The 27,474-nt window shown below is 46.1% G+C and overlaps 1 protein-coding gene across 5 annotated transcripts in view; it reads right to left on the reverse strand.

The window, feature by feature from the left end:
* LOC130267269 (piRNA biogenesis protein EXD1-like) overlaps positions 1-27,474 on the reverse strand; it is a 199,274-nt gene that overhangs the window by 69,391 nt on the left and 102,409 nt on the right. For all 5 annotated transcript variants that reach the window (XM_056516730.1, XM_056516728.1, XM_056516727.1 and 2 more), the window contains one exon: positions 2,270-2,356. In XM_056516730.1, coding sequence (XP_056372705.1) covers positions 2,270-2,356 — 87 coding nt within the window. The remainder of the gene's footprint in view (positions 1-2,269; positions 2,357-27,474) is intronic.

Below are 27,474 nucleotides of genomic sequence, written 5' to 3' on the forward strand. Positions count from 1 at the left end.
AATGCGGTGTGAACCCAGCCTTATCCAAGTTATCAGTTACGATGTAACTTACTTGCTTGCTATGATAAAAGTTGCTGGCATGCCTTAGCTTAGTGTGATACCCGCTTAAGACTTAATGAAAGCATCACCCATATATTTTATGAATAAAGGACCATGGGGGAGATTTATCAAAACCTGTCTATAGGAAAAGTTGATGATTTGCCCATAGCAACCAATCAGATCACTTCTTTAATTCTTGAAAAGGCCTCTGAAAAATGAAGGAAGCGATCTGATTGGTTGCTATGGGCAAATCAGCAACTTTTCCTCTGGACAGGTTTTGATAAATCTCCCCCCATATCTTTAAAGGAGATACTGTCTCCTGGTATCAGCTTACCTCACTGAGTTTCTGAATGTGCTGGGAAAGCTTCAATAAAAAAATTGTGCCTTATACTGTGGATCACCCTCTTATTGAGCTGCGCTTTGAAAGTGTGCAAGTGGTCTATTCTTTGGCCTGGTCCTAGTATCTCAGCATTATGCTCCACATCATGGAGTGTGGTTCTACAATTGTACTGCAGCTTCCTTAACTATCTGATGTACATTAACTCCTTAAGGACGGAGGGTTTTTGAGTTTTTACATTTTCGTTTTTTCCTCATCACCTTCTAAAAATAATAACACTTTCAATTTCGCACCTAAAAATCCATACTTTGCAATGACATCAGTCATTTTACCCAAAAATCTACAGCGAAATGGGGAAAAAAAAATCATTGTGCAACAAAATGGAAGAAAAAAACGTCATTTTGTAAATTTTGGGGGGCTTCCGTTTCTACGCGGTACATTTTTCGGTAAAAATGACACCTTATCTTTATTCTGTAGGTCCACACGGTTAAAATGATACCCTACTTATATAGGTTTGATTTTGTATTACTTCTGAAAAAATCATAACAACATGCAGGAAAATGTATACGTTTAAAATTGTCCTCTTCTGACCCCTATAACTTTTTTATTTTTCCACGTACGGGGCGGTATGAGGGCTAATTTTTTGCGCCGTGATCTGAAATTTTTAGCGGTACCATTTTGTTTTGATCGGACTTTTTGATCACTTTTTACTAATTTTTTTATGGTGTAAAAAGTGACCAAAAATACCCTATTTTTTGCACGTACGCCATTGACCGTGCGGTTTAATTAACAATATATTTTTATAGTTGGGACATTTATGCACGCGGCGATACCACATATGTATTTTTATTTACACAGGGGTGTGATTCAAACCTTCATTAGGGAAAGGGTTAAACGATCTTTATAAACTTATTTTTTTTTTTTTTTTGCAGTGTTATAGCTCCCATAGGGGGCTATAACACTGCACACACTGATCTTTTACTCAGATCACTGCAAAGCCATAGCTTTGCACTGATCAGTGTTATCGGCAGTTGATTGCTCAAGCCTGGATTTCAGGCTTGGAGCAATCAATCGACGATCGGACGCGCAGGAGGCAGGTAAGCCACCCTCCTGCTGCATCCTAGCTGATCGGACATCGCAATTTTTTCGCAATGGTCCTGATCAGCCCGACTGAGCCGGGATGCTTTTACCTTCACTTTTAGACCCGGCGATCAACTTTGAGAGTTAATGCCGGACATCAGCCTGATCGGCAATGTCCGGCATTAGTGTGGGTCCTGGTTGCTTATGGCAACCAGGACCCACCGGGTATGTTGCGCGCTCACCTCCTGAGCGCGCATTATATCTGGGGACGCGCATATGGACGTTAATAAACGTCCATTTTGCGCTAAGGGGTTAAAGTGGTGCCTAACTCCAGAAGGCGAGGGCATTGATTGACAGGTTTGGGTTTGTTAAAACCCCTCTGCATACTTTTTTTTTGTCTTAGCAACAATTACAAGTATGTCTAGGGGATAGAAGTATTGCTTATGATCACAGAAGAGGTTATTTTGTTGTCAGAGAAATTGAACTATAGAGCTGTTTGATCGGAAGATGTAGTGGATAAAGGGTTATCCCATGAATACCATGTAACACCAATTTACAGGACCACTATAATGGGGGGGCCTCGTCCTCTGTACGAATAAATCTGTAATCAAGAACGCACACCAATAATTAATTTGTCATTAATGGAGATAGCCAAGTACAGGGCTAGGACCTGCTCATAGGTGATCCGTTTTAATCTTGAAATAAACCCTTTAATAGTTCTGTTAGTATTTAGTTCTGTAAACCCCAACCACAAGCACCGATTCTCACTCTCCCCCAGTTAACAGTGTACAGAAATTTTAATCAATCTCTAACCTGTAGACAGCATAGCTTTCCATGTAAAGACATGTCCACTGCGACAGCTGATAAGCTCAGTACTTTTTGATTCTTTAGATGCCGAATCTGAAAAAAATAAAAACAAACATGAAATAAGAGAATTTTCCTTCAATACAACTTGTCCCACTTGAATCAACAGTTACCGTCTAATCCATTTAAGAAATGTTCTAATTACTTTGTTTTACTGTTTTTTTGTTTGATGATTAAGTTATTTAATGTAATTTAACCCCACGAGGACGAAGCCCATTTTGACCCTTAGGACAAAAGCATGGTTTTCAAATCTGACCTTTGTCACTTTATGCGTTAATAACTCTGGGATGCTTTTACTTATTTACTAATTTGATTCAGAGATTTTTTCGTGATATAATCTACTTAATGTTAGTGGTAAATTTTCATTGATACTTGCATCATTGGTGAAAAATGCAAAAATTTCCGAAAAAATTTATAAAATTTAGCATTTTTCTAACTTTGAAACTCTCTGCTTAAAAGGAAAATGGACTTGCCAAAAAAATTATATATTGATTCAAATATACAGTATGTCAACTTTCTGTTGGCCTCATAAAGTTAACATATCTTTACTTTTTGAAGACATTTCAAAACCTGAATTTTTCAGGAACCAGTTCAGTTTAAGTGAATTTGAGGGTTTTTATGTTAGAAATCCCCAGAAATGGACCCCATTATGAAAACTGCACCCCTCAAAGTATTCAAAAATTACATTCAGAAACTTTATTTTCCCTTTAGGTGTTTCATAATAATAGCAGCAAAATGGTGGAGAAAATTCAAGATTTTTTGGTGAGTACAAAAAAAAATATTTTCTCGGTCGCTTCATTGGAGAACACAGAAGAGACCAGAACCTTGCCAAAAGGTCAGAGACTTGAACCTGCGGAACGGTGGAAGAATCAGTAAAACCACACTGGAGAATGAGACATGGAAAGGCCACCTGGAAGAGAGCCCAAGGCCAGGATGGTCTGAAAAGGCAGAATACCAAAGGGAAGGAGCCGAAACTGGGGCTGCCAGGGAAAAAGCGACATACCCTGGGGGGGGGAGCAGCCAAGAGAAGAAAAAAAAAAAGGCACCACTACCGCTAAGTTCACCATGCTGCCCAGCCCTTGCAGACACAAGATACTAGGAGGCCAGAACATAATTGCAGACAGAGAGAGTAACATCCCAGAACGACCATTCCCAAGAGGAAGACAGAGGAGACCCAGCAAGATGTCAACAAGCCGAAGTGACAAGGCAAGATAACAGAAGACCTGTCCAGGGTGCTGGAGTGAGCCCGCCCAGACTGTCAAGCCCGGTATAATTTACAGACTTCCAAAAAAGGAGGAGTGACCTGCCACAGCCAAGACTGTCGTGTAATCTCGGAGAGCCCAAAGCAGCCCGAACAGAAGGGCCATAACGAGGAAGGCCGAGAGACATTCCAAGCAGAAAGATCGCTGGAGAATAAGAAGAGAGATCAACAGAGAGGCAGCTCGCCCAGAAGGAAACACAAGGACCGCCAGGATGGCTCCCAAATAAGACCATCCCCGGCAGGGAGAGAGGGCAGTACGAGGGGCTGGAGAAGCCAGGGTACAGACCTGACCAGAATCGACAGTACCCCACCGAGAGGAAGAGGGGGAGAAAACAGCAATAGCTGCAACTAGGCCAAATCCATCAGAACTCCACCAAAAAGGGGGAGAATGAAGAGTTGAAAGAAGGGTAGGAACGGAGGAAGACCCCTCCCCAGATACTGAAAAACCAAAGGACAATGGCTGCAAAAGCAGGAACCAAGGGCCGGATACAAGGGCCACACGACCCCCTTTAAAGAAAGGGAAGCGCAAGGGCTAAATACCCGAAAGTAGGCACCCCACTGAGCTACCCCAAAGCCGGAAGAAGAAGGGGTCAGCGAGATGGCTGAACAGGCCACTGGAGGGAGTATAGAAGATTGACAACACTACGTTTAGAATAAGAGAAATGCAAAGACTGCCCGTGAAATAGCGGAAACCTAGGAAAACTCCGCCCCATCTCCAGGGGGGGGGGGGGGTCAATTCATGGCGGCATGAGCTAAGATAGGCATCCCATAAAAGGGAATTGAACAACCAGACCACTAATACTCCATGAGTTAAAGAAATGGCTGTACTGGCAAAAGCAGGCTCCCTGCCACCAAACCACTCGTTTAGGGGTGAAGTGAGCTGGGTAAGCTATAGCATATAACACGCAACCACTGTAACCGGAGGGTCAATGATACCCTACCTCTTGAGGGGGGGAAAAGGTGGACACCATTATTATCAAGTGACCTAGTAATACGTAGGGTCACCCACTAGGCCCCTCATACGAGAAGCCGATAATGCCGTAAACCAAAGGGACACCACCCATGTAAGCGGATACCGTTGTCGTATAAGGTCTATTGCACCTGCAGGGACGCAAATGGTTTGTAGTCTCCCACTGGTAGTGGAGGACAGGAATTCAGCTGCAGAGGTGGCAGAAAGTGCACTCCCATGGATGCTGGGGAGACCTGTGAGCATGCAGGGACACCCTTCCCTATGAAACCCACATTCCGTGGTGCATCAAAGACTGCAGCTGTGGATGCGGCAGACATCACATCATTAAAGCAGTCAACTCTGACCTATAACTGGGTACCACGGATGCAGAAGACGTTGCAACCTCTATGGATGGTAGAGAGGGTCCACTGTACATCAGGGAACTCTCACTCGCAATGGAGAACTGGAATAGCAGCTGCGGCGGACGTCCCAACCTCATGGATGGTGTAGAGGGTCCATTGTACATCGGTCAACTCTCACTCCTAATGGTGTACTGGAATAGCAGCTGCAGCAGACGTCCCAACCTCTATGGATTGTGTAGAGGGTCCATCGTTTATCGGTTAACTCTCACACACAATGGTGTACTGAAAGAGCAGCTGCAGCATATCGCACGCCCACCATGGCTGTCGGAGAGGGCCACGTACAGTGAACCACCCACAAGGAGGCTGCATAGAGTCCATTGCCCCCACAAGGGCACCCATGCGGACACTTAGAACAGAGAGTTTGGTACCAGAACTGCAGCCTTAGACCCGGTGGACTCTGTAAAGGTGCCCAGTGGTAAAGGGAACAGGCAGACCACGGCCAGGCTTAATGCCCCCAAGCCTAAACCAGCAGTAAAACCCTATACCGCATTAAAAAAGATCAATGGGGTGCAAGGGAAAGGCGGCAACAAAAAAGGCCGGAAAAAGGACACTCAGAAACAGGGGCCAGGAGCACCTTGTGCGGACTCTAGGTCCATGGGATATGCAAGCATAATGGTACAGTGCAAAAGGGAAAAGGGGGGAGGGCATGTGCTGCAATATTTGGATCAAAGGCCAAGCATTCCTATTCGTGGGGTGCACTGAACCTGCAGAGACTACCGGATTGGATACACGCATCGGGCAACAGAAAACAAGCTTTGAATTCACAACCCCTTCTCCAAAATCCGTTTAACCCCTTAAGGACGTGGCCAATTTTATTTTTGCGTTTTCGTTTTTTCCTCCTCGCCTGCTAAAACTTAACTCTTTTATATTTCCATCTACAGACCCATATAAGGGCTTGTTTTTTGCGTGACTTATTGTACTTTGTAGTGAACCCTCTCATTTTACCAAAAAATGTATGGCGAACCCAAATTATTTTTTTAGGGAGGAAATTTTCATGAAAACCACAATTTTGCACATTATGGAGTGTTTTATTTTCACACTGTACACGTTACAGAAAAATGACATGTGTTCTTTATTCTGCGGGTCAATACGATTAAAGGGGTACTCCGGCGCCAAGACATCTTATCCCCTATCCAAAGGATAGGGGATAAGATGCCTGATCGCGGGGGTCCCGCCACTGGGGACCCCTGTGATCTTCCACGCCACACCCCGTTAGAATCAGCCCCTGGAGCATGCTCGCTCCGGGTCTGATTACTGGCAATCACACGGACGGAGCATAGTGACGTCATGGCTCTGCCCCCGTGGGACGTCACGCTCGGCCCCCTCAATGCAAGCCTATGGGAGGCGGCGTGACAGGGTAGCCTGATGGAGAGGAGGAGGAGTAGGGTGGGAACAGGAAGGAGGGGAAAAAGGGATGAAGCAGAGGGAGGGGGGAGAGATAAAGAGAGGAAGAGAACAGTATGTAGAGGAAGCACGGAAAGCAAAGGGGGGCCAAGAGAAACACCCAAATAGGGCAATTATAGCAGGAAGAAAGGGAAGGGTGGGAATCAAGGGCAGCAGGGGAAGGGACAGAAGAACAGTCACTTACCACGCAGGGCCCAACCACCCTCAGTCCTCCTCCAACCGAGAAGCATCCACGGATCCCAGCACAGAAACACTTCCACCGGACGCTTAGCTACCTACTAGACCAGAGAAGGGGTGGTCCCAGGTACATCAAAAGTTAATCTACCCTATATAGCGGGGATTTCAGAAAGGCTAACCAGGGTCGCCATATCAGCACGTATCTCTCCTGTCGACCCGTCGAGTCAGCCATCAGTTCCTCCATACGACAGAGAAAAAGGACTTCCTTATACCACTCCGAAGCAGTTGGTGGGGAAGTGTCCCTCCAACGTTGGGGAATCACCGTCCTCGCTGCCATTAGGAGGAAGTGGGCTAGTATTCTCAAGGGGGTTCTCCTAGACGAAGGAAGGATAGGAGAAGCACCTTGAGGTCGTCAGGGTCAACTTTATTGTTATACTTTTTATGTTCCCATAGTGGACTATCAATAGCAATCAGTTGATTGCTAATACTGTTCAGTGTTATGCGTAGGGCATAGCACTGATCAGTATTATCGACTATCTTCTGCTCTGGTCTGCTCGATCTCAGACCAGAGCACCAGACCTGAGGAGACTGTTGGAGGCAGGTGAGGACCTCCGGCCGCCATTACAGATGATCGTATCCATGTGGCAGTGCTGCGGGCGATCCGATCATCTATTTTAAACATGCGCATTGCCGCAGATGCAGTGATCTATATTGAACACGGCATCTGAAGGGTTAATGGCGGACATCCGCGCAATCGTGGATGTCCGCCATTACCGGCAGGCCCCCGACTGCTGAGAGCAGCTGGGACCTGCAGTGTATGACGCGAACACCGATCCGATGCTGGCGGTCATACACAGGACGTAAATGTACGTCCTGGTGCACTAACTACCTCCGCACCAGGACGTATATTTAAATCCGTGATTGCTAAGGGGTTAAAATATGGTCCCCAATAGGTGACATAACATGAGAAACTGATAGAGATGAGAAACTGATCAGAACAGATACTAGGCTTGATACTACAGGGGGGAAAAAACACACTGCCAACTGACCTTCAGGCAGGAGGAAAAAACATAAAAATACACTAAGGTTGTAGTGACAACTTTTGGCCACCAGAGGGGAGCCAAGCACAAAATGGGAGCAGAGCTTTACCTAATGCAGCCACTGGAGGGCACAGAACACCTGAAAAAATTGAAGTGGACTGCAGAGAAGGAGGGAGTGTCTGAAAGGGGATGAGATAGAGACCGGGTCAGGGGACTGGCAGTATGATGCGGCCGCCCCCTCTGTCACCCGGCCGCATGAACGCATGATTGGTGGCCATTGCAGGAACAGGGCAGGGGGTCTGTCTAAACGACATGGCCGATTACGCCGGGGAAGCACCAGGCCGGGGGGGACCGGAGACCTACTGCCCCAAGAAGATTAAGACTAGGGCAGTTGCAGAGGGAATCCAGTCAGCAGTTAACAGTATGCGGCCAGGATACTGCGCCTGACCGCAACATAAGACCGGCAAGCGGGCTGTTTGCACCCCCCCCCTGGGGACGCAGTTGACCGCGTGGAACCGGAGAATCGGTCGGCAGAATAAAGAACTCGGCCAGGACTCTTCGGGGAAGCGGTCGGCCTCGTGGGACGGGAGACACCCTGCCCCTGAAGACTGACACTGGGGCAGCAGGTATCGAGTCTCCAGCGAGTAGAAAAGAAAACGCGGCCAGGGTACTGTGCTTGGCCTCAAAACATGTGGGGCAGACATGCGTGGCACGAAGAGGGGTAGGGGAAGCTGACCGCCAGAATAGTGCTGGAGGCCATGAGGGGTCTGGCCCAGCACAGCCATGTGTAATGGCGGCTAAGGAACTGCTGTGGAAACTGAAGAACCCAGAGCCCGCCCCAGGTATCAAAGCCCCGGGAAAAGAGGGGAGGATTTATTCTCATCCTGTCCCAAAATACTCGCCTAGGATGTCTTCAGCCAGCTATTTGTCACCTGTGTTATGTCAGGCTGAGGCAGCGAGACGAGCAGGGATCTTAGGGGGACCTGGACCCAAGGTGGAACCAAAGGTGCTGGCCGCTGGCGGGAAGGGGTTAACTGAGCATACTCTATGCCCCGTGCCCCTTAGCCGCATATGGGGGAACAGGTAGCGCCATGCTCCTGAACCCACACCTAAAAACAATAAAAGAAAAAAGGAGAGAAAAACCTAAATACAGGCCCTAACTAGAAAACAATAAAAAAATAAAAAGATGAGGTCTGGAGAGCTCCAGACCTGTGTCTGCCTCCTACTGACACTAAGCTAAAACTGGTTAGCTCTGTGGGCAGGAATATCCTGCTGGGAGGAGCAGCCCTTTTTTGCCTAGTGTCAGCAGCATATACCCATGGTCTCCTGTGTTCCCAAATGAAGCAACTGAGAAAAGTCAAATTTTTCATTTTTTAGGTCCCACTTTAATGAAAATTTTTGAAACACATGTGGGGCGTTAAGGCTTACTGCACCCCTTATTACATTCTGTGATGGGTGTAGTTTGCAAAATGGGGTCACATGTGGGTGGGTTTTTTTTTTTGCGTTTATGTCAGAACTGCTGTAACTATCAGCCACCACTGTGCAAATCCCCAATTTAGGCATCAAATGTACATGGTACGCTCTCACTCCTGAGCTCTGTTGTGGGCCCGCAGAGCACTTCACGTCTACACGTGGGGTATTTCTGTACCCACGAGAAATTGTGTTACACATTTTGGGGCTTTTACCTCTTGTGAAAATGAAAAGTATGGGGCAATACCAGCGTGTTAGTGTAAAAAAAATATGTTTTCTTACACTAACATGCTGGTGTAGCTCCCAACTGGCAAACCTCCTGCTGTTGCAAAAAACCTCTCAGCAAGCCTGGTCTGTCAGTGCATGCTGGGAGTTGGCAGTTTTGGAAGATCTCGAGGGCCACAGTCTGGAGACCACTGCACAGAGATCTCCAAACTGTAGTCCTCCAGATCTTACAAAACTACAAGTCCCAGCATGCCTAGACAGCAAACGGCTGTCTGGGCATGCTGGGAGTTGTAGTTTTGCCAGATCTGGAAGGCCACAGCTTAGAGAGCACTGCACAGTGGTCTCTAAACTGTGGTCCTCCAGAGGCCAGATAGCCTTTATAATTTCCCTGCCGCCTCCTCACGTTCCTGCAGCCGCTCGCGTAAACTGCCTGCCACCTTTCCGCCTCTCTGCCCGTGATTCTATGGGTGGTCCTGAACAACCAATGGCAGGGGATGGGAGGAGGTGGAACCCCTGTCAACTCACTCCTATCCTTAAGGGTGATTGGTGCTGTCTGAGACAGCACCAATCACCCTTATTTTCCAGGCAATTGGGTCACCAGAGACCTGATTAGCCCAGAAAAAAACTTTATTCTGCAGTCCGAATTAACCGGCAAATTACAGCGTTTGTTGTTATGTGCCGGGATGATGTGCCGGGATGGCTGCTGATAGATATCAGCAGTCATCCTGTTCCAATCACTGCCCGACGAGTGGCGGTGATCGTAAATACAGAGTGTGTATAGGTACACCCTCCATCCTTAACCCCTTAAGGACGCAGGGTTTTTCCGTTTTTTCATTTACATTTTTTCCTCATCACCTTCTAAAAATCATAACGCTTTCAATTTTGCACATAAAATTCCATATTATGGCTTATTTTTTGCGCCACCAATTCTACTTTGCAGTGACATTAGTCATTTTTCCCAAAAATCCACTGCAGTGAGGTAACCAGTTTTGTCACAAAGCAATAGGAGAAACCAACGAGAAATTACGTCTGAGGGACCATAGAAAGGAATCCCGGAGAACCCAACAAACAGAACGAAGAAGAAATGGGTGGGTGCGGTGTCCCCCACTGAAGGCTACAAGAAAGAGATTTCACGGTGAGTACAAAAAAAATCTCCTTTTCTCGGTCGCTCTTCATTGGGGGACACCGAACTGATGGGACATATCAAAGCAGTCCCCTAGGGTGGGAAAAACAACCACCAGCAAAAAGGAGACAGCCCCCGACTGAACTCACATGTCCGCAATCCAGCGGACGAGCCCCCAGGTCGGAGACACCCCAGGCCCAGAAAATGAACCCCGGAAGATCTCCCGTCCAAGGAGATGGACCCGGACGCAAAGTGAAAATCCGCCCTCTGTAGAGACCCAAGGCACCCGAGAGACAAGAAAACACAGGAAAAGGAGAACAGATGTTCGCAAAAAAACTCTCCTGGCGAAAAAACTGCCTGAAGGAAGTGAAGGAGCGCAGAACAGAATACCACCCCGACGAACGGCTCGCGGAGGAGTCGGGGGCCGGGCCGCTACAAATGTCCAAGACCTGGACCATCGCCAAGGCTCAAGGAATCGGAAAGCCGCCTGCAAAGAAGGCACACCGCAGCATCGAAGGACAGAGTCCCAAACAAGGGGACCAACAGTGATAGATCACAATCGTCCGGGAGACCAGAGCAGCCTTAAGAACGTCCCGACAGAACGGGAATGGAGGGAGAACCAATGAGGACCTAGCTGGGACTCCCAGGGTCTGGGTATAGGACTGTGGTGTCAATGCAGTACGACCGACACAGACCAAAAAGAAAGAAGGATACGCCCCTACGAGGGAGAGCACTAGGCTGTGAAGTGGACAGAAGCACACAAGCCTAGGTAGGAAAACACTGTGGAATGTAAAAAAAAAAAAATAAATAATAATAAAAAATAAAATAGTCCCCTCAAAGGAGGGAAAAACAAGGGTGGTCGGACGGAGGAGCCACCTTGCGACCCAAGAGGGATCAGAACCTCGCCCACTGAAGCTGGGCAACAAATACAAGACGTGCTGTGAGCCATTCCAGACAGTGACCAGTAGGCACCTGAGTCACTCCGAACAGGGACCCCGGAAGGAACACCCGGAAGAACATGGAGGGGCTGAACTGACAGGCGCCCCCGCAGGCCCCATGTCAGCAGGGGTGAACACCCGCCTCGGAACCGCTGGAACGAATCACCAGAAAAACTTTGGGCGTCCCCACCAAGCCAAAGGAAGGAGAGCACTACTCCTACAAAGCGGTCCCAGCATATGTAGGAACACAGACCTGGAGACCCCACGAAAAACAGTGGCGTACCAAGACTGCAGACACTGAGAAAACACAGACCTCCAAGGGAGCAGCAGAAAGGGAGAAATGCCCCAGCAGACCAACAGTGCAACCTAAGAAAGGAAAACAGAGCGATGCTACTGTTGCCGCAAAAGAAGGAAAAAAAAAGGTCCCCAGAACCCACATGCACACATTGCGCGGGACCGCACCTGAAAGAGAGACACCGAACTATAGGTGCCGTAGCTGCAGAATGGGGAAGGTGACCAGGTGGATTAGAACACCAAGCAGACACAGTCTGGCCACGTGGCAAGGAGACCGTGGCCATGTCGGGTCCCGCACACTGAAACACACAGTGGAGAGAGAGATACCAGCCTTTAGACAGAGTAGTAGGCATGCAGAGAGATACCTGGCCAAGCAGGTAACCCCGTAAATCAGTATGCAGCACATTGTACAAGACACATGAGTCAACTCGGAGAGACTCACATGTAAACTACCATGGCAGTAGTGAACTAACCGCACCCAGCAGTGGGGTATCAGAACAGCAGCTACAAACACAACAGACGTGAGTCGTGTGACAAAAGGAAGAGGAAACCATGCAGAGCACTATCTGGCTTACTGGTATAGGTCCGGAGCAGAAACGAGACAAGTCACCTCGCACATCAGTGAGGTACCGGAACTCTAAACGCGGATACCATGATCGAGTGAAGTGGGACGGGTGGATGCCAGGTGGCAGAGGAAACCATGCAGACCACTGTCTGTCTGACTGGTATGGTTCCCTAGTAGAGAAAGGTTCTGCCTTCGGAAACCTCGGACCAGCAGAGAGGTACCGGGGCGCAAGCCGGTAAGGTGGCGGCTGGGAGAGGAGAGACAGGCGAGGCGACCATTTGGCGCGGATACGAGGTTGTAAACCCTGTCCACACAAGGATATTGCCCTGGAACCTAGCACTGGGTGAGAGGCTCCGGAGCACTAGATGCATAGCCTGTGGAGAGGGGAGCAAATAGTATGCTAAGAACACCCCAGGATGGGTGGCCGGCAGACATGACATAAGAAAAAACCCCAAGGCGACCGAAGTGTCCATCAGGAACGCCCCTTTACAAAGTTATGAGGGAACAGACATCTTTGATATAGCTCAGATAGTTTTCAAGGGACCACGCATCCCTGGTATTACAACCTGCTATGGCGGTGCAATTTGTACACCGACGGTGGCAACAATGCAGAAACAGGGGCGCCAGAGGGATACCATAAGGAGCTCATGAAACGCGTATATAAGGTCTCCATCCAGGGTGACTAAACAAGGAAAACAGCCCTGAATGCAGACTCTAGGACTGCAAAATTCGCCGACCGGCTAGGTCCATAAGCAAATTTTAGGTGCAATCCCAATTTTTGGCCACAAGAGAGCGCCAAACTCCCTCTCCAGGCTGCATGATAAAATAGAAGTAGCTCACACATGGCCAACTAAGGCTGTAGTCGCGTGATATTCCACCAGGGGGAGCAAGAACCCCAGGCAATAGAGTTTAAAAATTATTATTTTTTTTTTTTTACTGAAGAGTGTAAGACAGACGGTAGGCTTCTCACAGACACTCCATCATGTGGCCGCCCCCAAAGCAGCAACGGCGGAGCAGTGCGCTTGGACCACCTGCTAAACCACTCACTGCTCAGGGGTTAAGTAGGGAAACGGGCCGGGTGGCTAGGGTTCCCACAGGGCCGCAGCTCAAGGAGGTCGGCGGAGCTGCTCTGCTATAGAGCGCCGACCCGCCCGATGAAGTGACGGCGCTAAACTCCGCTAAAGAGAAGGAGAACGGCCGAGGGATATGCTCGCCGCTGTGAGGTGAAAATTCTTTCACCCCACACCGCTATCAGTAAGATCAGGCGCGGGCATGGGGAGAAGGAAGGCGGAGCCCTGTGTCGCCTGACCCCCGCACTCAGTAGCCACAATCCCCCCACACCCGCTGCAAATGGCCGGTGGCTGCCCTCAGTGTACGGAGAAAAAGACCCCACACATAAAGGCCCAATATAAAGGACCAAGTCCCCTGCTGTTAGGGAAGGAGAGGCCGGTGATGAGCAGTCGTATTTCCCTCACAACCGCTGGAGAAAGCCGCTGCTGCCAGCGGCTGTCCTCAGTGTACAGAAAATACACAGCCCCCACATATAAAGACCCCAATAAAGGACCAAGTCCCCTTTTTTGAGGAGAGGAGAGGAGAGGGGGGGAATACATACTCACCTGCAGACGCCAGCTTCTTATACTCACCTCAGGCGTCTTCAGCCAGCTTATGGCCACGCTGCGTCATACAAGGCTACAGATAGCGGTGCGAGCAGGGGCAGAGGGGGATCCAGGCCCAGGGTACAACCTCCAGGCGCTGGCCATTGGCGGGAAGGGGTTGACAGTGCATCCATCAATGTCCCGTGCCCCTTAGCCGCATATGGGGAAACAGGCAGCACCATGCTCCTGTCGCCCCACCTGAAAAGGGAAATAAAAAGGAGAAAAGAAATCTAACTAAACAGCCCTAACTAGAAAATAATAAAAAGACCAGGTCTGGAGAGCTCCAGACCTGTGTGTCTACCTCCTAAGTGACACTAGAAAAAACTGGTTACCTCACTGCAGGAGGGCGGGTATATCCTGCCAGGGAGGAGCCGCCTTTTCTTTTTCCTAGTGTAAGCGCCTCCTAGTGGCAAGAGCATATACCCATCAGTTTGATGTCCCCCAATGAAGAGTGACCGAGAAAATTTCATTTTGTAAATTTTGGGGGCTTCCGTTTCTACGCAGTGCATTTTTCGGTAAAAATAACACCTTATCTTTATTCTGTAGGTCCATGCGGTTAAAATGATACCCTACTTATATAGGTTGGATATTGTCGTACTTTGGAAAAAAATCATAACTACATGCAGGAAAATGTATATGTTAAAAATTCTCATCTTCTAACCCCTATAACTTTTTTATGAGGACTCCTTTTTTGCGCCGTGTTCTGAAGTTTTTAGCGGCACCATTTTTGTATTGATCGGACTTTTTGATCACTTTTTATAAATTTTTTCATGATATATAAAGTGACCAAAAATACACTATTTTGGACGTTGCAATTTTTTTTGCGCGCACACCATTGACCGTGTGATTTAATTAACGATATATTTTTATAGTTCGGACATTTTTGCACGCGGCGATACCACATGTTTATTTTTAATTACAGAGTATTTTTTTGTTTTTTTTAATGATTCAAACTTTTAATAGGGAAGGGGTTAAATGACCTTTGTTAACTTTTTTTTTCCACTTTTTTTTGCACTCCGCTCCTATTGGATGACGGGACGGCGTGCGCGACGACATGATGACAACGAAGGAGAGCGCCGGCGATGCAGGGGATCCCCCAAAAGGACCTCAGGAGCCCCGAGGACAGGTGAGTGATAGTCACCGCAGCACACGGGGCACCATAAACGGCTATCTGCAGGCAGCTGAAGCAGTCTGCGCTGCCGGATAGCTGTTTATGCGATGGCCCCGACATACAAAAGCATCGTATGTTGATGCTGCCTTTAACATGCGATGGCCTCTGAGAGGCCATTGCATGTTGAAATTATCGTATATCGGGGCCATCGTAGGTCGGGGGGTCACTGTATATCGTTAATTAAACCGCACGGTCAATGGCGTACGCGCAAAAAATTCAAAAGTCCAAAAGAGCAGATTTTTGGTCACTTTTTAAATCATGAAAAAAATAATAAAAAGTGATCAAAAAATCCGATCAATACATAAATGGTACCGCTAAAAACTTCAGATCACGGCGCAAAAAAATTAGCCCTCATACCACCCCGTACGCGGAAAAATAAAAAAAGTTACAGGGGTCAGAATATGACAATTTTAAACGTATACATTTTCCTGCATGTAGTTATGATCTTTTCCAGAAGTATGCCAAAATCAAACCTATATAAGTAGGGCACTGTGTAGAAATGGAAGCCTCCATAAGTTACAAAATTGAATTTTTTCTTCAATTTTGTCGCACAATGGATTTTTTTTTTTTTCGTTTCGCTGTAGATTTTTGGGTAAAATTACTTATGTCATTACAAAGTAGAATTGGTGGTGCCAAAAACAAGCCATCATATGGATTTTTAGGTGCAAAATTGAAAGAGTTATGATTTTTAAAAGGTAAGGAGGAAAAAATGAAAGTGCAAAAACGGGAAAACCCTCTGTCCTCTAGGTGTTAAACAATACAATGTAACTCCAAGTCAATCACACTTCTGTGAAATCACACTGTCCACTCAGGAAGCAACACTGATTGACAATCAATTTCACATGCTGTTGTGCAAGTGGAACAGACAACAGGTGGAAAATATAGGCAATTAGCAATAAAGGAGTGGTTCTGCAGGTGGTGACCACAGACCACTTCTCAGTTCCTATGCTTTCTGGCTGATGTTTTGGTTACTTTTGAATGCTGGCGGTGCTTTAACTCTAGTGGTAGCATGAGACGGAGTCTACAACTCACACAGGTAGTGCAGCTCATCCAGGATGGCACATCAATGTGAGCTGTGGCAAGAAGTTTGCTGTGTTTGTCAGCGTAGTGTCCAGAGCATGGAGGCATTACCAGGAGAAAGGCCAGTACATCAGAAGACATGGAGGAAGCCGTAGAAGGGCAACAACCAAGCAGCAAGACCACAACCTCCGCCTTTGTGCAAGGAGGAGCACTGCCAGAGCCCTGCAAAATTACCTCAAGCAGACCACAAATGTGCATATGTCCACTCAAACGGTCAGAAACAGACTCCATGAGGGTGGTATGAGGGCCCTACGTCCACAGGTGGGGGTTGTGCTTACAGCCCAACACTGTGCAGGATGTTTGGCACTTGCCAGAGAACACAAAAAATTGGCAAATTTGCCACTGGCGCCCTGTGCTCTTCACACATGAAAGCAGGTTCACACTGAGCATGTGACAGACGTGACAGAGTCTGGAGACGCCTTGGAGAACGTTCTGCTGCCTGCAACATCCTCCAGCATTACTGGTTTGGGGGTGGGTCAGTAATGGTGTGGGGTGGCATTTCTTTGGGGGGGGGGGGGTGAAGTGAGCTGGGAAAACTATAGCAGATAACAAGCAACCACTGTCACCGGAGGGTCAATTATACCCCACCTCTTGAGGGGGGGAAAAGGTGGACATCATTATCATCAAGTGCCCTAGTAATACGTAGGGTCACCCACTGGGCCCCTCATACGAGAAGCCAATACTGTCATAAACCAATGGGACACCACCCATGTAAGCTGATGCCGTTGTCATCACACAGCCCTCCATGTGCTTGCCAGAGGTAGCCTGACTTCCATTAGGTACCGAGATGACATCCTCAGACCCCTTGTGAGACCAATTCTGGGTTCCCCCTAATGCAAGACAACGCTAGACCTCATGTGGCTGGAGTGTGTCAGCAGTTTCTGCAAGAGGAAGGCATTGATGCTATGGACTGGCCCACCCGTTCCCCAGACCTGAATCCAAATGAGCACATCTGGGACTTGCTTCACCCACCAATGCCACGTTGCACCACAGACTGTCCAGGAGCATACCCAGGTGTTGTAGGGAGGTAATACGGGCACGTGGAGGCCAGACACACTACTGAGCCTCATTCTGACTTGTTTTAATGACATTACATCTAAGTTGGATCAGCCTGTAGCGTGGTTTTCCACTTTGATTTTGAGTGTGACTCCATATCCAGACCTCCATGGGTTAATAAATTTGATTTCCATTGATAATTTTTGTGTGATTTTGTTGTCAGCACATTCAACTATGTAAAGACAACAGTATTTCATATGATTAGTTCATTCATTCAGATCTAGGATGTGTTATCTTAGTGTTCCCTTTATTTTTTTGAGCAGTGTATATCCTGGAATAAAACAGCAAGAACCATTTGGACCATTAGCCTGCCCAATATTCTGAATACTAGGAATAGTCCTTGTCCCTATTCCATGCATGCTTAAACTCCATTGTAGCTACCACTTCTACAGGAAGGCTATTTCATGCATTATCCTCTATGCTCTCAGTAAAGTAATATTTCCTCATATTACTTTTAAACCTTTGCCCCTCTAATGTAAAACTACATCCTCTTGTGGAAGTTTTTCTTCTTTTAACCCCTTAAGGACCCAGCCCAAATATACCTTAACTCCTACAGGACCCATGACGTAACGTTACGTCCCGACACCCTGGGTCTTAAGGACCGAGGATGTACATTTACGTCATGGGCAGTTCTGGTCCCCGCCGTGCGGGGATCGGACCGGGATGCCTGCTGAAATCATTCAGCAGGCATCCCGTGCAAATGCCCAGGAGGGTCATTTGACCCCCCATGTCGGCGATCGCCGCAAATCGCATGTGAATTCACACATGCGATTTGCGGCTATTCCGGCGATGCGGGTCACGTGCGACCCGCTGACCCGGATGTACAAGGTGATGTACAAGCCAATGGCAGCCGGCAGGGGAGGGGTTAATCTTCCCGCAGCCCCCGCAGCATCTTCCCGCAGCCCCCGCCGCTGGCTGAGTTCAGTCAGCGGTCAGAGCTGCTGGAGGAAGACTGGGACCCCCCCTCTGCCGAGATTGGAGCCCCCAGAGAAGAAAAGAAGACCCCCATAGATCAGGGAAAGCATACAGCGCAGGGAAAGGTAGGGTAAATAGTAAAAAAATAGAGTTTAAAAAAATCCCCCCCCCCCCCCCCCCCGACCCCCTAATAGGTCCCCAAGGGTCTTCTGCAGTTTTTCAGTGTGACCCGGGCCCTATTAGGGGTCCAGGGCGCTGCATTAGCTCCCCCCCCCCACACACACTTTTTTTGGGGGGCTGCAGCATTTTTTCTCCCCCATATAACGGTGTGTGATTTCTAATCACACACCGTTATATATAGTATACGCCAAGCACACACACAGTACATAACCCCCACACACACACACAATGACACGGAGGCGGTTCGAGGCCATTTGGAAATGCCTGCATTATGCAGATAATGCGGCATGTCCACCCCGAGGTGATCCCGCCTATGACTGGCTTTACAAAGTGAGGCCAAATTTTTGGAGGCCTATGTACCCCTCAGGGAGCTCTCAGTTGATGAGTCTCTTATCAGTTTTAAGGGGAGACTCATCTTTCGCCAGTATATTCCCTCGAAGCAGGCGCGGTATGGCGTGAAGCTCTATAAACTTTGTGAGAGTACCTCCGGGTACACTCTCAAGTTTAGAGTGTATGAGGGACGAGATTCCCGTATTGAACCCCGAGATTGTTCCCCCACTCTGGGTGTTAGCGGGAAAATAGTTTGGGAGCTTGTGCACCCATTGCTGGATAAGGGTTACCACGTGTACGTGGACAACTTTTATACCAGCATCCCTCTCTTCACATTCCTTGCCGCCAGATCCACGTCCGCTTGTGGGACCATGCGGAAAAACCAGAGAGGCCTCCCTCTAAATTTTGTTAAGACACCTATTCCCAAGGGTGAGTCCCGTGCCCTTGCCCATGAAAACCTGTTGCTGGTCAGGTATAAGGATGAGGGGGATGTCCTTATGCTGACCACTATTCATGGCAATGGCAGCTCACCTGTCCCTGTGCGAGGTACCACAACACTGGTCCTCTAGCTCAATTGTATTCTGGACTACAATCGGTATATGGGGGGAGTTGATCTTTCTGATCAAGTCCTCAAGCCATATAACGCTATGCGGAAAACACGGGTATGGTACAAGAAAGTTGCGGTCTACATGGTACAGGTTGCCACGTACAACTCTTTTGTACTGTCCCAGTACGCTGGCAACACAGGGACATTCCTCCAGTTCAAAGAAGAAGTCCTAAAGGTCCTGATCTTTGGCGACCGGGAAAGAGCAGGCCGGACTTCCCAAGGAACTGAAGTAATAGGTGCCAGGATCGTCCCAGGCAAACACTTTCCAGGTGAGGTCCCCCACACTGGAAAGAAGGGACGAGCCCAGAAAAGATGCAGAGTGTGTTACAAGAGGGGGATTCGGAAGGACACCACCACTCAATGTGACACTTGCCAGGATAATCCGGGCCTCTGCATTAAGGATTGCTTCAGGGAGCATCACAATTCCATGGAGTTCTAAATTTTCTCTCCATTTTTATTTTCCACAATTTGACCCAAATGTACCAAGTCCAGAGTACATTCCAAATTTTAACCCCATAAAACCTCAAAATTGGCCCAAAAAATATTTAATCTAAAAAAAAAAAAAAAAAAAAAAAAAACTGATAAGACCTCTGGGGGTATTTTTTATAAAAAAAAAATGGGTCATGGGTCACTGAGTCACTATCATCGGGGACTTTTATGTTGCCTCAAATGCGCAGCGCTCTCTCTCCACCTGAGCGGGGTGCGCATTTGAGGCAACAAGTTAGGGACGGCCACACATATCACATTCCAGAATGATGATTCAGAGCATAGGGTTTGGGGCGGGCATATTTTTTGGGAACATAATCTGTTTTATAATTTTATGTCCCACTGTACCCCATTTTAGTTACTTAGTGTACCCCAGTTATTTACCCCATGTAATGCCCCTTGAGCCACTGTTCTGGCTCCATAGGAGAAAGCCAAAGCTCAAGGACCCTGACTGATCTCCGGCACCTCTGAGACCGGTGTGCACGCTGTTTACGCCCAGACTTGAGGTATGTACTTACTCCAAAGAAATGTATTTACACATTTACAATGACATTTTCTCCTTTTACCACTTGTGAAAATGAAAAATTTGGGGTAACCCCAGCATTTTAGTGTAAAAAAAATAAAATTTTTCATTTTCACATCCCACTTCATGAATATTTATCAAACACCTGTGGGGTGTTAAGGCTCTCTGTACCCCTTGTTATATTCCTTGAGGGGTGCAGTTTCCGAAATAGTATGCCATGTGATTATTTTTTTGCTGTCCTGGCACCATAGGGGCTTCCTAAATGCGACATGTCCCCCCCATTTCAGCAAAATTTGCAAATGTGACGATTCCTCTTCTGAGCATTGTAGCGCTCCCGTAGTGCATTTGACGTCCAATTATGGGGTACTTTCATACTCAGAAGAGATGGGGTTACAAATTTTGGGGGGTATTTTCTGCTATTAACCCTTGCAAAAATTTTAAATTTGGGGGGGAAGCACACATTTTAGTGAAATTTTTTTACATTTTTTTTTACATTTGCAAAAGTCGTGAAACCCCTGTGGGGTATTAAGGCTCACTTTATTCCTTGTTACGTTTCTCAAGGGGTCTAGTTTCCAAAATGGTATGCCATGTGGTTTTTGTTTTGCTGTTCTGGCACGATAGGGGCTCCCTAAATGCGACATGCCCCCCGAGCAAAATTTGCTCTCAAAAAGCCAAATGTGACTCCTTCTCTTCTGAGTATTGTAGTTCGCCCATAGTGCACTTCAGGTCAACTTATGGGGTACCTCCATACTCAAAAGAGATAGGGTTACAAATTTTGGGGGGTATTTTCTGCTATTAACCCTTGCAAAAATGTGAAATTTGGGGGGAAACACACATTTTAGTAAAAAAAAAAATTTTTTCCATATGCAAAAGTCGGGAAACCCCTGTGGGGTATTAAGGCTCATATTATTCCTTGTTACGTTCCTCAAGGGGTCTAGTTTCCAAAATGGTATGCCATGTGTTTTTTTTTTTTGCTGTTCTGGCACCATAGGGGCTCCCTAAATGCGACATGCCCCCCGAGCAAAATTTGCTCTCAAAAGGCCAAATGTGACTCCTTCTCTTCTGAGTATTGTAGTTCGCCCATAGTGCACTTCAGGTCAACTTATGGGGTACCTCCATACTCAAAAGAGATTGGGTTACAAATTTTGGGGGGTATTTTCTGCTATTAACCCTTGCAAAAATGTGAAATTTGGGGGGAAACACACATTTTAGTGAAAAAAAAATCTTTTTTTTTTTTTTACATATGCAAAAGTCGTGAAACCCCTGTGTGGTATTAAGGCTCACTTTATTCCTTGTTACGTTCCTCAAGGGGTCTAGTTTCCAAAATGGTATGCCATGTGTTTTTTTTTTTTTTTTGCTGTTCTGGCCCAATAGGGGCTTCCTAAATGCGACATGCCCCCCAAAAAACTTCAGAAAAACGTACTCTCCAAAATCCCCTCGTCGCTCCTTCGCTTCTGAGCCCTCTACTGCGCCCGCCGAACACTTTACATAGACATATGAGGTATGTGCTTACTCGAGAGAAATTGGGCTACAAACACAAGTAAAAATTTTCTCCTTTTACCCCTTGTAAAAATTAAAAAATTGGGTCTACAAGAACATGCGAGTGTAAAAAATGAAGATTGTGAATTTTCTCCTTCACTTTGCTGCTATTCCTGTGAAACACCTAAAGGGTTAAAACGCTGACTGAATGTCATTTTGAATACTTTGGGGGGTGCAGTTTTTATAATGGGGTAATTTGTGGGGTATTTCTAATATGAAGACCCTTCAAATCCACTTCAAACCTGAACTGGTCTCTGAAAAAATAGTGAGTTTTAAAATTTTGTGAAAAGTTGGAAAATTGCTGCTGAACTTTGAAGCCCTCTGATGTCTTCCAAAAGTAAACACACGCCAATTTTATGATGCAAACAAAGTAGACATATTGGAAATGGAATAAACATTTTTTATATGGAATATCCCTTCACCTTACAACCAGAGCGCTTCAAAGTTAGAAAAAGAAAAAAATTTCAATTTTTTCATCAAATTTTGGGATTTTTCACCAAGAAAGGATGCAAGTTACCATAAAATTTTACCACTATGTTAAAGTAGAATATGTCACGAAAAAACAATCTCTGAATCAGAATGATAACTAAAAGCATTCCAGAGTTATAAATGTTTAAAGTGACAGTGGTCAGATGTGCAAAAAACGCTCTGGTCCTGAGGTGTAAAATGGCCTGGTCCTTAAGGGGTTAAGGACCCGGCCATTTTTTGAACATCTGAAATCTGTCACCTTAAGCATTATTAACTCTGGGATGCTTTTACCTTTCTTTCTGATTCCGAGATTGTTTTTTCGTGACATATTCTACTTTATGTTAGTGGTAAAATTTTGTCGATACTTGAATCATTTCTTGGTGAAAAATTCCAAAATTTTATAAAAAAATTGAAAATTTCGCATTTTATTAACTTTGAAGCTCTCTGCTTATAAGGAAAATGGATATTCCAAATAAATTTTATATTGATTCACATATAAAATATGTCTACTTTATGTTTGCATCATAAAGTTGACATGTTTTTACTTTTGGAAGACATCAGAGGGCTTCAAAGTTCAGCACCAATTTTCCACAAAATGTTTTAAATCTGAATTTTTCAGGGACCACTTCAGTTTTGAAGTGGATTTGAAGGGCTTTCTTATTAAAAAATACCCCACAAATGACCCCATTATAAAAACTGCACCCCTCAAAGTATTCAAAATGACATTCAGAAAGTTTGTTAACCCTTTAGGTGTTTCACAGGAATAGCAGCAAAGTGAAGGCGAAAATTCAAAATCTTAATTTTTTACACTTGCATGTTCTTGTAGACCCAGTTTTTGAATTTTTAGAAGGGGTAATAGATTAAAAATCCAACCAAAATTTGTAACCCAATTTCTCTCGAGTAAGAAAATACCTCATATGTGGATGTCAAGTGTTCGGCAGGCGCAGTAGAGGGCTCAGAAGGGAAGGAGCGACAATGGGATTTTGGAGAGTGAATTTTGCCGATTTTTTTTTGGGGGGGGGCATGTCACATTTAGGAAGCCCCTATGGTGCAAGAACAGCAGAAAAACCCCACATGGCATACCATTTTGGAAACTACACCCCTCAAGGCACGTAATAAGGGGTCCAGTGAGCCTTAACACCCAACAGGTGTTTGACGACTTTTCGTTAAAGTTGGATGTGAAAATGGAAAAAAAAAAAATTCCACTAAAGTGCAGTTTTTCCCCCAAATTTATCCTTTTCACAAAGGGTAATGGGAAAAATGCCCCCCCCCCCCCCCCCCCCAAAATTTGTAACCCCATCTCTTCTGAGTATATAAATACCCCATGTTATGAAAAAATTGAAAATTTCGCATTTTATTGACTTTGAAGCTCTCTGCTTATAAGGAAAATGGATATTCCAAATAAATTTTATATTGATTCACATATAAAATATGTCTACTTTATGTTTGCATCATAAAGTTGACATGTTTTTACTTTTGGAAGACATCAGAGGGCTTCAAAGTTCAGCACCAATTTTCCACAAAATTTTTAAAATCTGAATTTTTCAGGGACCACTTCAGTTTTGAAGTGGATTTGAAGGGCTTTCTTATTTAAAAAAATACCCCACAAATGACCCCATTATAAAAACTGCACCCCTCAAAGTATTCAAAATGACATTCAGAAAGTTTGTTAACCCTTTAGGTGTTTCACAGGAATAGCAGCAAAGTGAAGGCGAAAATTCAAAATCTTCATTTTTTACACTTGCATGTTCTTGTAGACCCAGTTTTTGAATTTTTACAAGGGGTAATAGATTAAAAATACCCCCAAAATTTGTAACCCAATTTCTCTCGAGTAAGGAAATACCTCATATGTGGATGTCAAGTGTTCGGCAGGCGCAGTAGAGGGCTCAGAAGGGAAGGAGCGACAATGGGATTTTGGAGAGTGAATTTTGCCGAAATTTCTTTGGGGGGGGCATGTCACATTTAGGAAACCCCTATGGTGCCAGAACAGCAGAAAACCCCCACATGGCATACCATTTTGGAAACTACACCCCTCAAGGCACGTAACAAGGGGTCCAGTGAGCCTTAACACCCAACAGGTGTTTGACGACTTTTCGTTAAAGTCGGATGTGTAAATGGAAAAAAAAAATTTCCACTAAAGTGCAGTTTTTTCCCCAAATTTATCCTTTTTACAAAGGGTAATGGGAAAAATGCCCCCCCAAAATTTGTAACCCCATCTCTTCTGAGTATATAAATACCCCATATTAGGACGTAAAATGCTCTGCGAGCGAACTACAATGCTCAGAAGAGGAGGAGTCACATTTAGTTTTTGGAAAGCAAATTTTGCTGAAATGGTGTTTGGGGGGGATGTCACATTTAGGAAGCACCTAGGCTGCCAGAACAGCAACAAAAAAAAAAACACATGGCATACTATTTTGGAAACGACACCCCTCAAGGAACGTAACAAGGGGTACAGTGAGCCTTAACACCTCACAGGTATTTCACGACTTTTTGTGAAAGTTTGATGTGTAAATGAAAAAAATAATTTTTTCACAAAAATGCTGTTTTCCCCAAATTTTACATTTTTACAAGGGCTAATAGGAGAAAATAACCACCAAAATTTGTAACCCCATTTCTTCTGAGTATGGAAATACCCCATATGTGGACGTCAAGGGCTCTGCTGGCGCACTACAATGCTCAGAAGAGGAGGAGCGCCATTGAGCTTTTTGAAATTTGTTTGGAATGGAAGTCGGGGGGCCATGTGCGTTTACAAAGCCCCCCTTGGTGCCAGAACAGTCGACCCCCGCCACATGTGACCCAATTTTGGAAACTACACCCCTCACAGAATTTAATAAGGGGTGCAGTGAGTATTTACACCCCACTGGCATTTGACAGATCTTTGGAACAGTGGGCTGTGCAAATGAAAAATAAAATTTTTCATTTTCAATGATCACTGTTCCAAAAATCTGTCAGACACCTGTAAAATTTTAACTGTACCCCTTATTACATTACGTGGGGGGTGTAGTTTCCAAAATGGGGGGGTCCATTGTTCTGGCACTATGGGGACAAATTTTCTCTTCAAAATCCCAATGGTGCTCCTTCTCTTCTGAGCATTGTAGTGCACCCGCAGAGCACTTTACATCCACATATGGGGTATGTTCTTACTCAGAAGAAATGGGGTAAGAAATTTTGGGGGGCTTTTTTTCTATTTTCCCTTGTGAAAATGAAAAATTTAGGGTAACACCAGCATTTTAGCAAATTTTTTTTTTCTCATTTTCCCATCCAACTATTTTGTCAAACACCTGTGGGGCATAAATGCTCACTATACCCCTTGTTACATTCCGTGAGGGGTGTAGTTTCCAAAATGGGGTCACATGTGGGTATTTATTTTTTGTGTTTATGGCAGAACCGCTGTAAAATCAGCCACCCCTGTGCAAATCACCAATTTAGGCCTCAAATGTACATAGTGCGCTCTCACTCCGGAGCCTTGTTGTGCGTCCGCAGAACATTTTACGCCCACATTTGGGGTATTTCCGTACTCAGGAGAAATTGCGTTACAAATTTTGAGGGTCTTTTTTTTGCTTTTACCGCTTGTCAAAATAAAAAGTATGGGGCAAAACCAGCATGTTAGTTTAAAAAAAAAAAATTACACTAACAGTCTGGTGTAGACCCCAACTTTTCCTTTTCATAAGGGGTAAAAGAAAAAAAAAGCCCCCCAAATTTGTAGTGTAATTTCTCCCGAGTACGGAAATACCCCATATGTGACCCTAAACTGTTTCCTTGAAATACGACAGGGCTCTGAAGTGAGAGAGCACCAATGCCCATTTGAGGACTTTATGGGGATTGCATAGGGGTATTCTACGCCAGTAATTCCCAAACAGAGTGCCTCCAGCTGTTGCTAAACTCCCAGCATGCCTGGACAGTCAGTGGCTGTCCGGAAATGCTGTGAGTTGGTTATTTGCAACAGCTGGAGGCTCCGTTTTGGAAACACTGCCGTATGATACGTTTTTCATTTTTATTGGGGGGACAGTGTAAGGGGGTGTATATGTAGTGTTTTACTCTTTATTTTGTGTTAGTGTAGTGTAGTGTTTTTAGGGTACATTCACACTGTCGGGCGTTTACAGTGAGTTTACCGCTAGGAGTTTGTGCTGCGGCGAAAAATTTGCCGCAGCCCAAACTTGAAGCAGAAAACTAACTGTAAACCTGCCTGTGTGAATGTACCCTGTACGTTCACATGGTGGTGGGGGGGGGGGCAAACCTCCAGCTGTTTCAAAACTACAACTCCCAGCATGTACTGACAGACCATGCATGCTGGGAGTTGTACTTTTGCAACAGCTGGAGGCACATTGGTTGGAAAACCTTCAGTTACCTAACTCAGTATTTTCCAACCAGTGTGCCCCCAGCTTTTGCAATCTCCCAGCATGTTCTGATCGCCAAAGGGCATGCTGGGAGATGTAGTTATGCAACAGCTGGAGGTACACAACTACAACTCCCAGCATGCCGAGACAGCTGTTTGGGCATGCTGGGATTTGCAGTTTTGCAACAGCTGGAGAGCTACAGTTTATAGAGACCACTGCACAGTGATGTCCAAACTGTGGACCTCCAGATGTTGCAAAACTACAAATCCCAGCATGCTCAGACAGCAAACTGCTATGTGGGCATGCTGGGAGTTGTAGTTTTGCAAGATCTGGAGAGCGACAGTATAGAGATCATTGTGCAGTGGTCTCAAACTGTAGCTCTCCAGCTGTTGCAAAACTACAAATCCCAGCATGCCTAAACAGCTCTCTGGGCATGCTGGGGTTGTAGTTTTGCAACATCTGGAGGGCTACAATTTAGAGACCACTCTATAGTGGTCTCAGACTGTAGCCCTCCAGATGTTGCTAAGAAACTCACCGGCTTCCGTAGGATCCATGGAGCTGCGTCGCCGTCCTCTTCTTCCGTCGATCGTCGCCCGCTGTCGCCGTGGATCGTCGCCCGCTACCGATGGGTGAGTAGACTTCGGCGCCGGTCCTGTGTCGTTTCCCTGTTCTGCCCCGCCTATTGTGGGTGGGCAGGACGGGGAAACCGAAAGTAAAGCCCTCCGCCCCCGATCTGCTATTGGTCATCGCGTCTTGATGATCAATAGCAGGGATAGGAGGGGTGGCACCCCTGCCACCTCACTCCTATCGCTTCAGGGGGATCGTGGGGGTCTTGGACACCCACGATCCCCCTTCTATTCCGGGTCATCGGGTCACCATAGACCCGAATCGGCGCAAATCGCAAGTGTGAATTCACTTGCGATTTGCGCCGATCGCCGA

This window comes from Hyla sarda, chromosome 4 (genome assembly GCF_029499605.1).
Source record: "Hyla sarda isolate aHylSar1 chromosome 4, aHylSar1.hap1, whole genome shotgun sequence".
NCBI lineage: Eukaryota > Metazoa > Chordata > Amphibia > Anura > Hylidae > Hyla > Hyla sarda.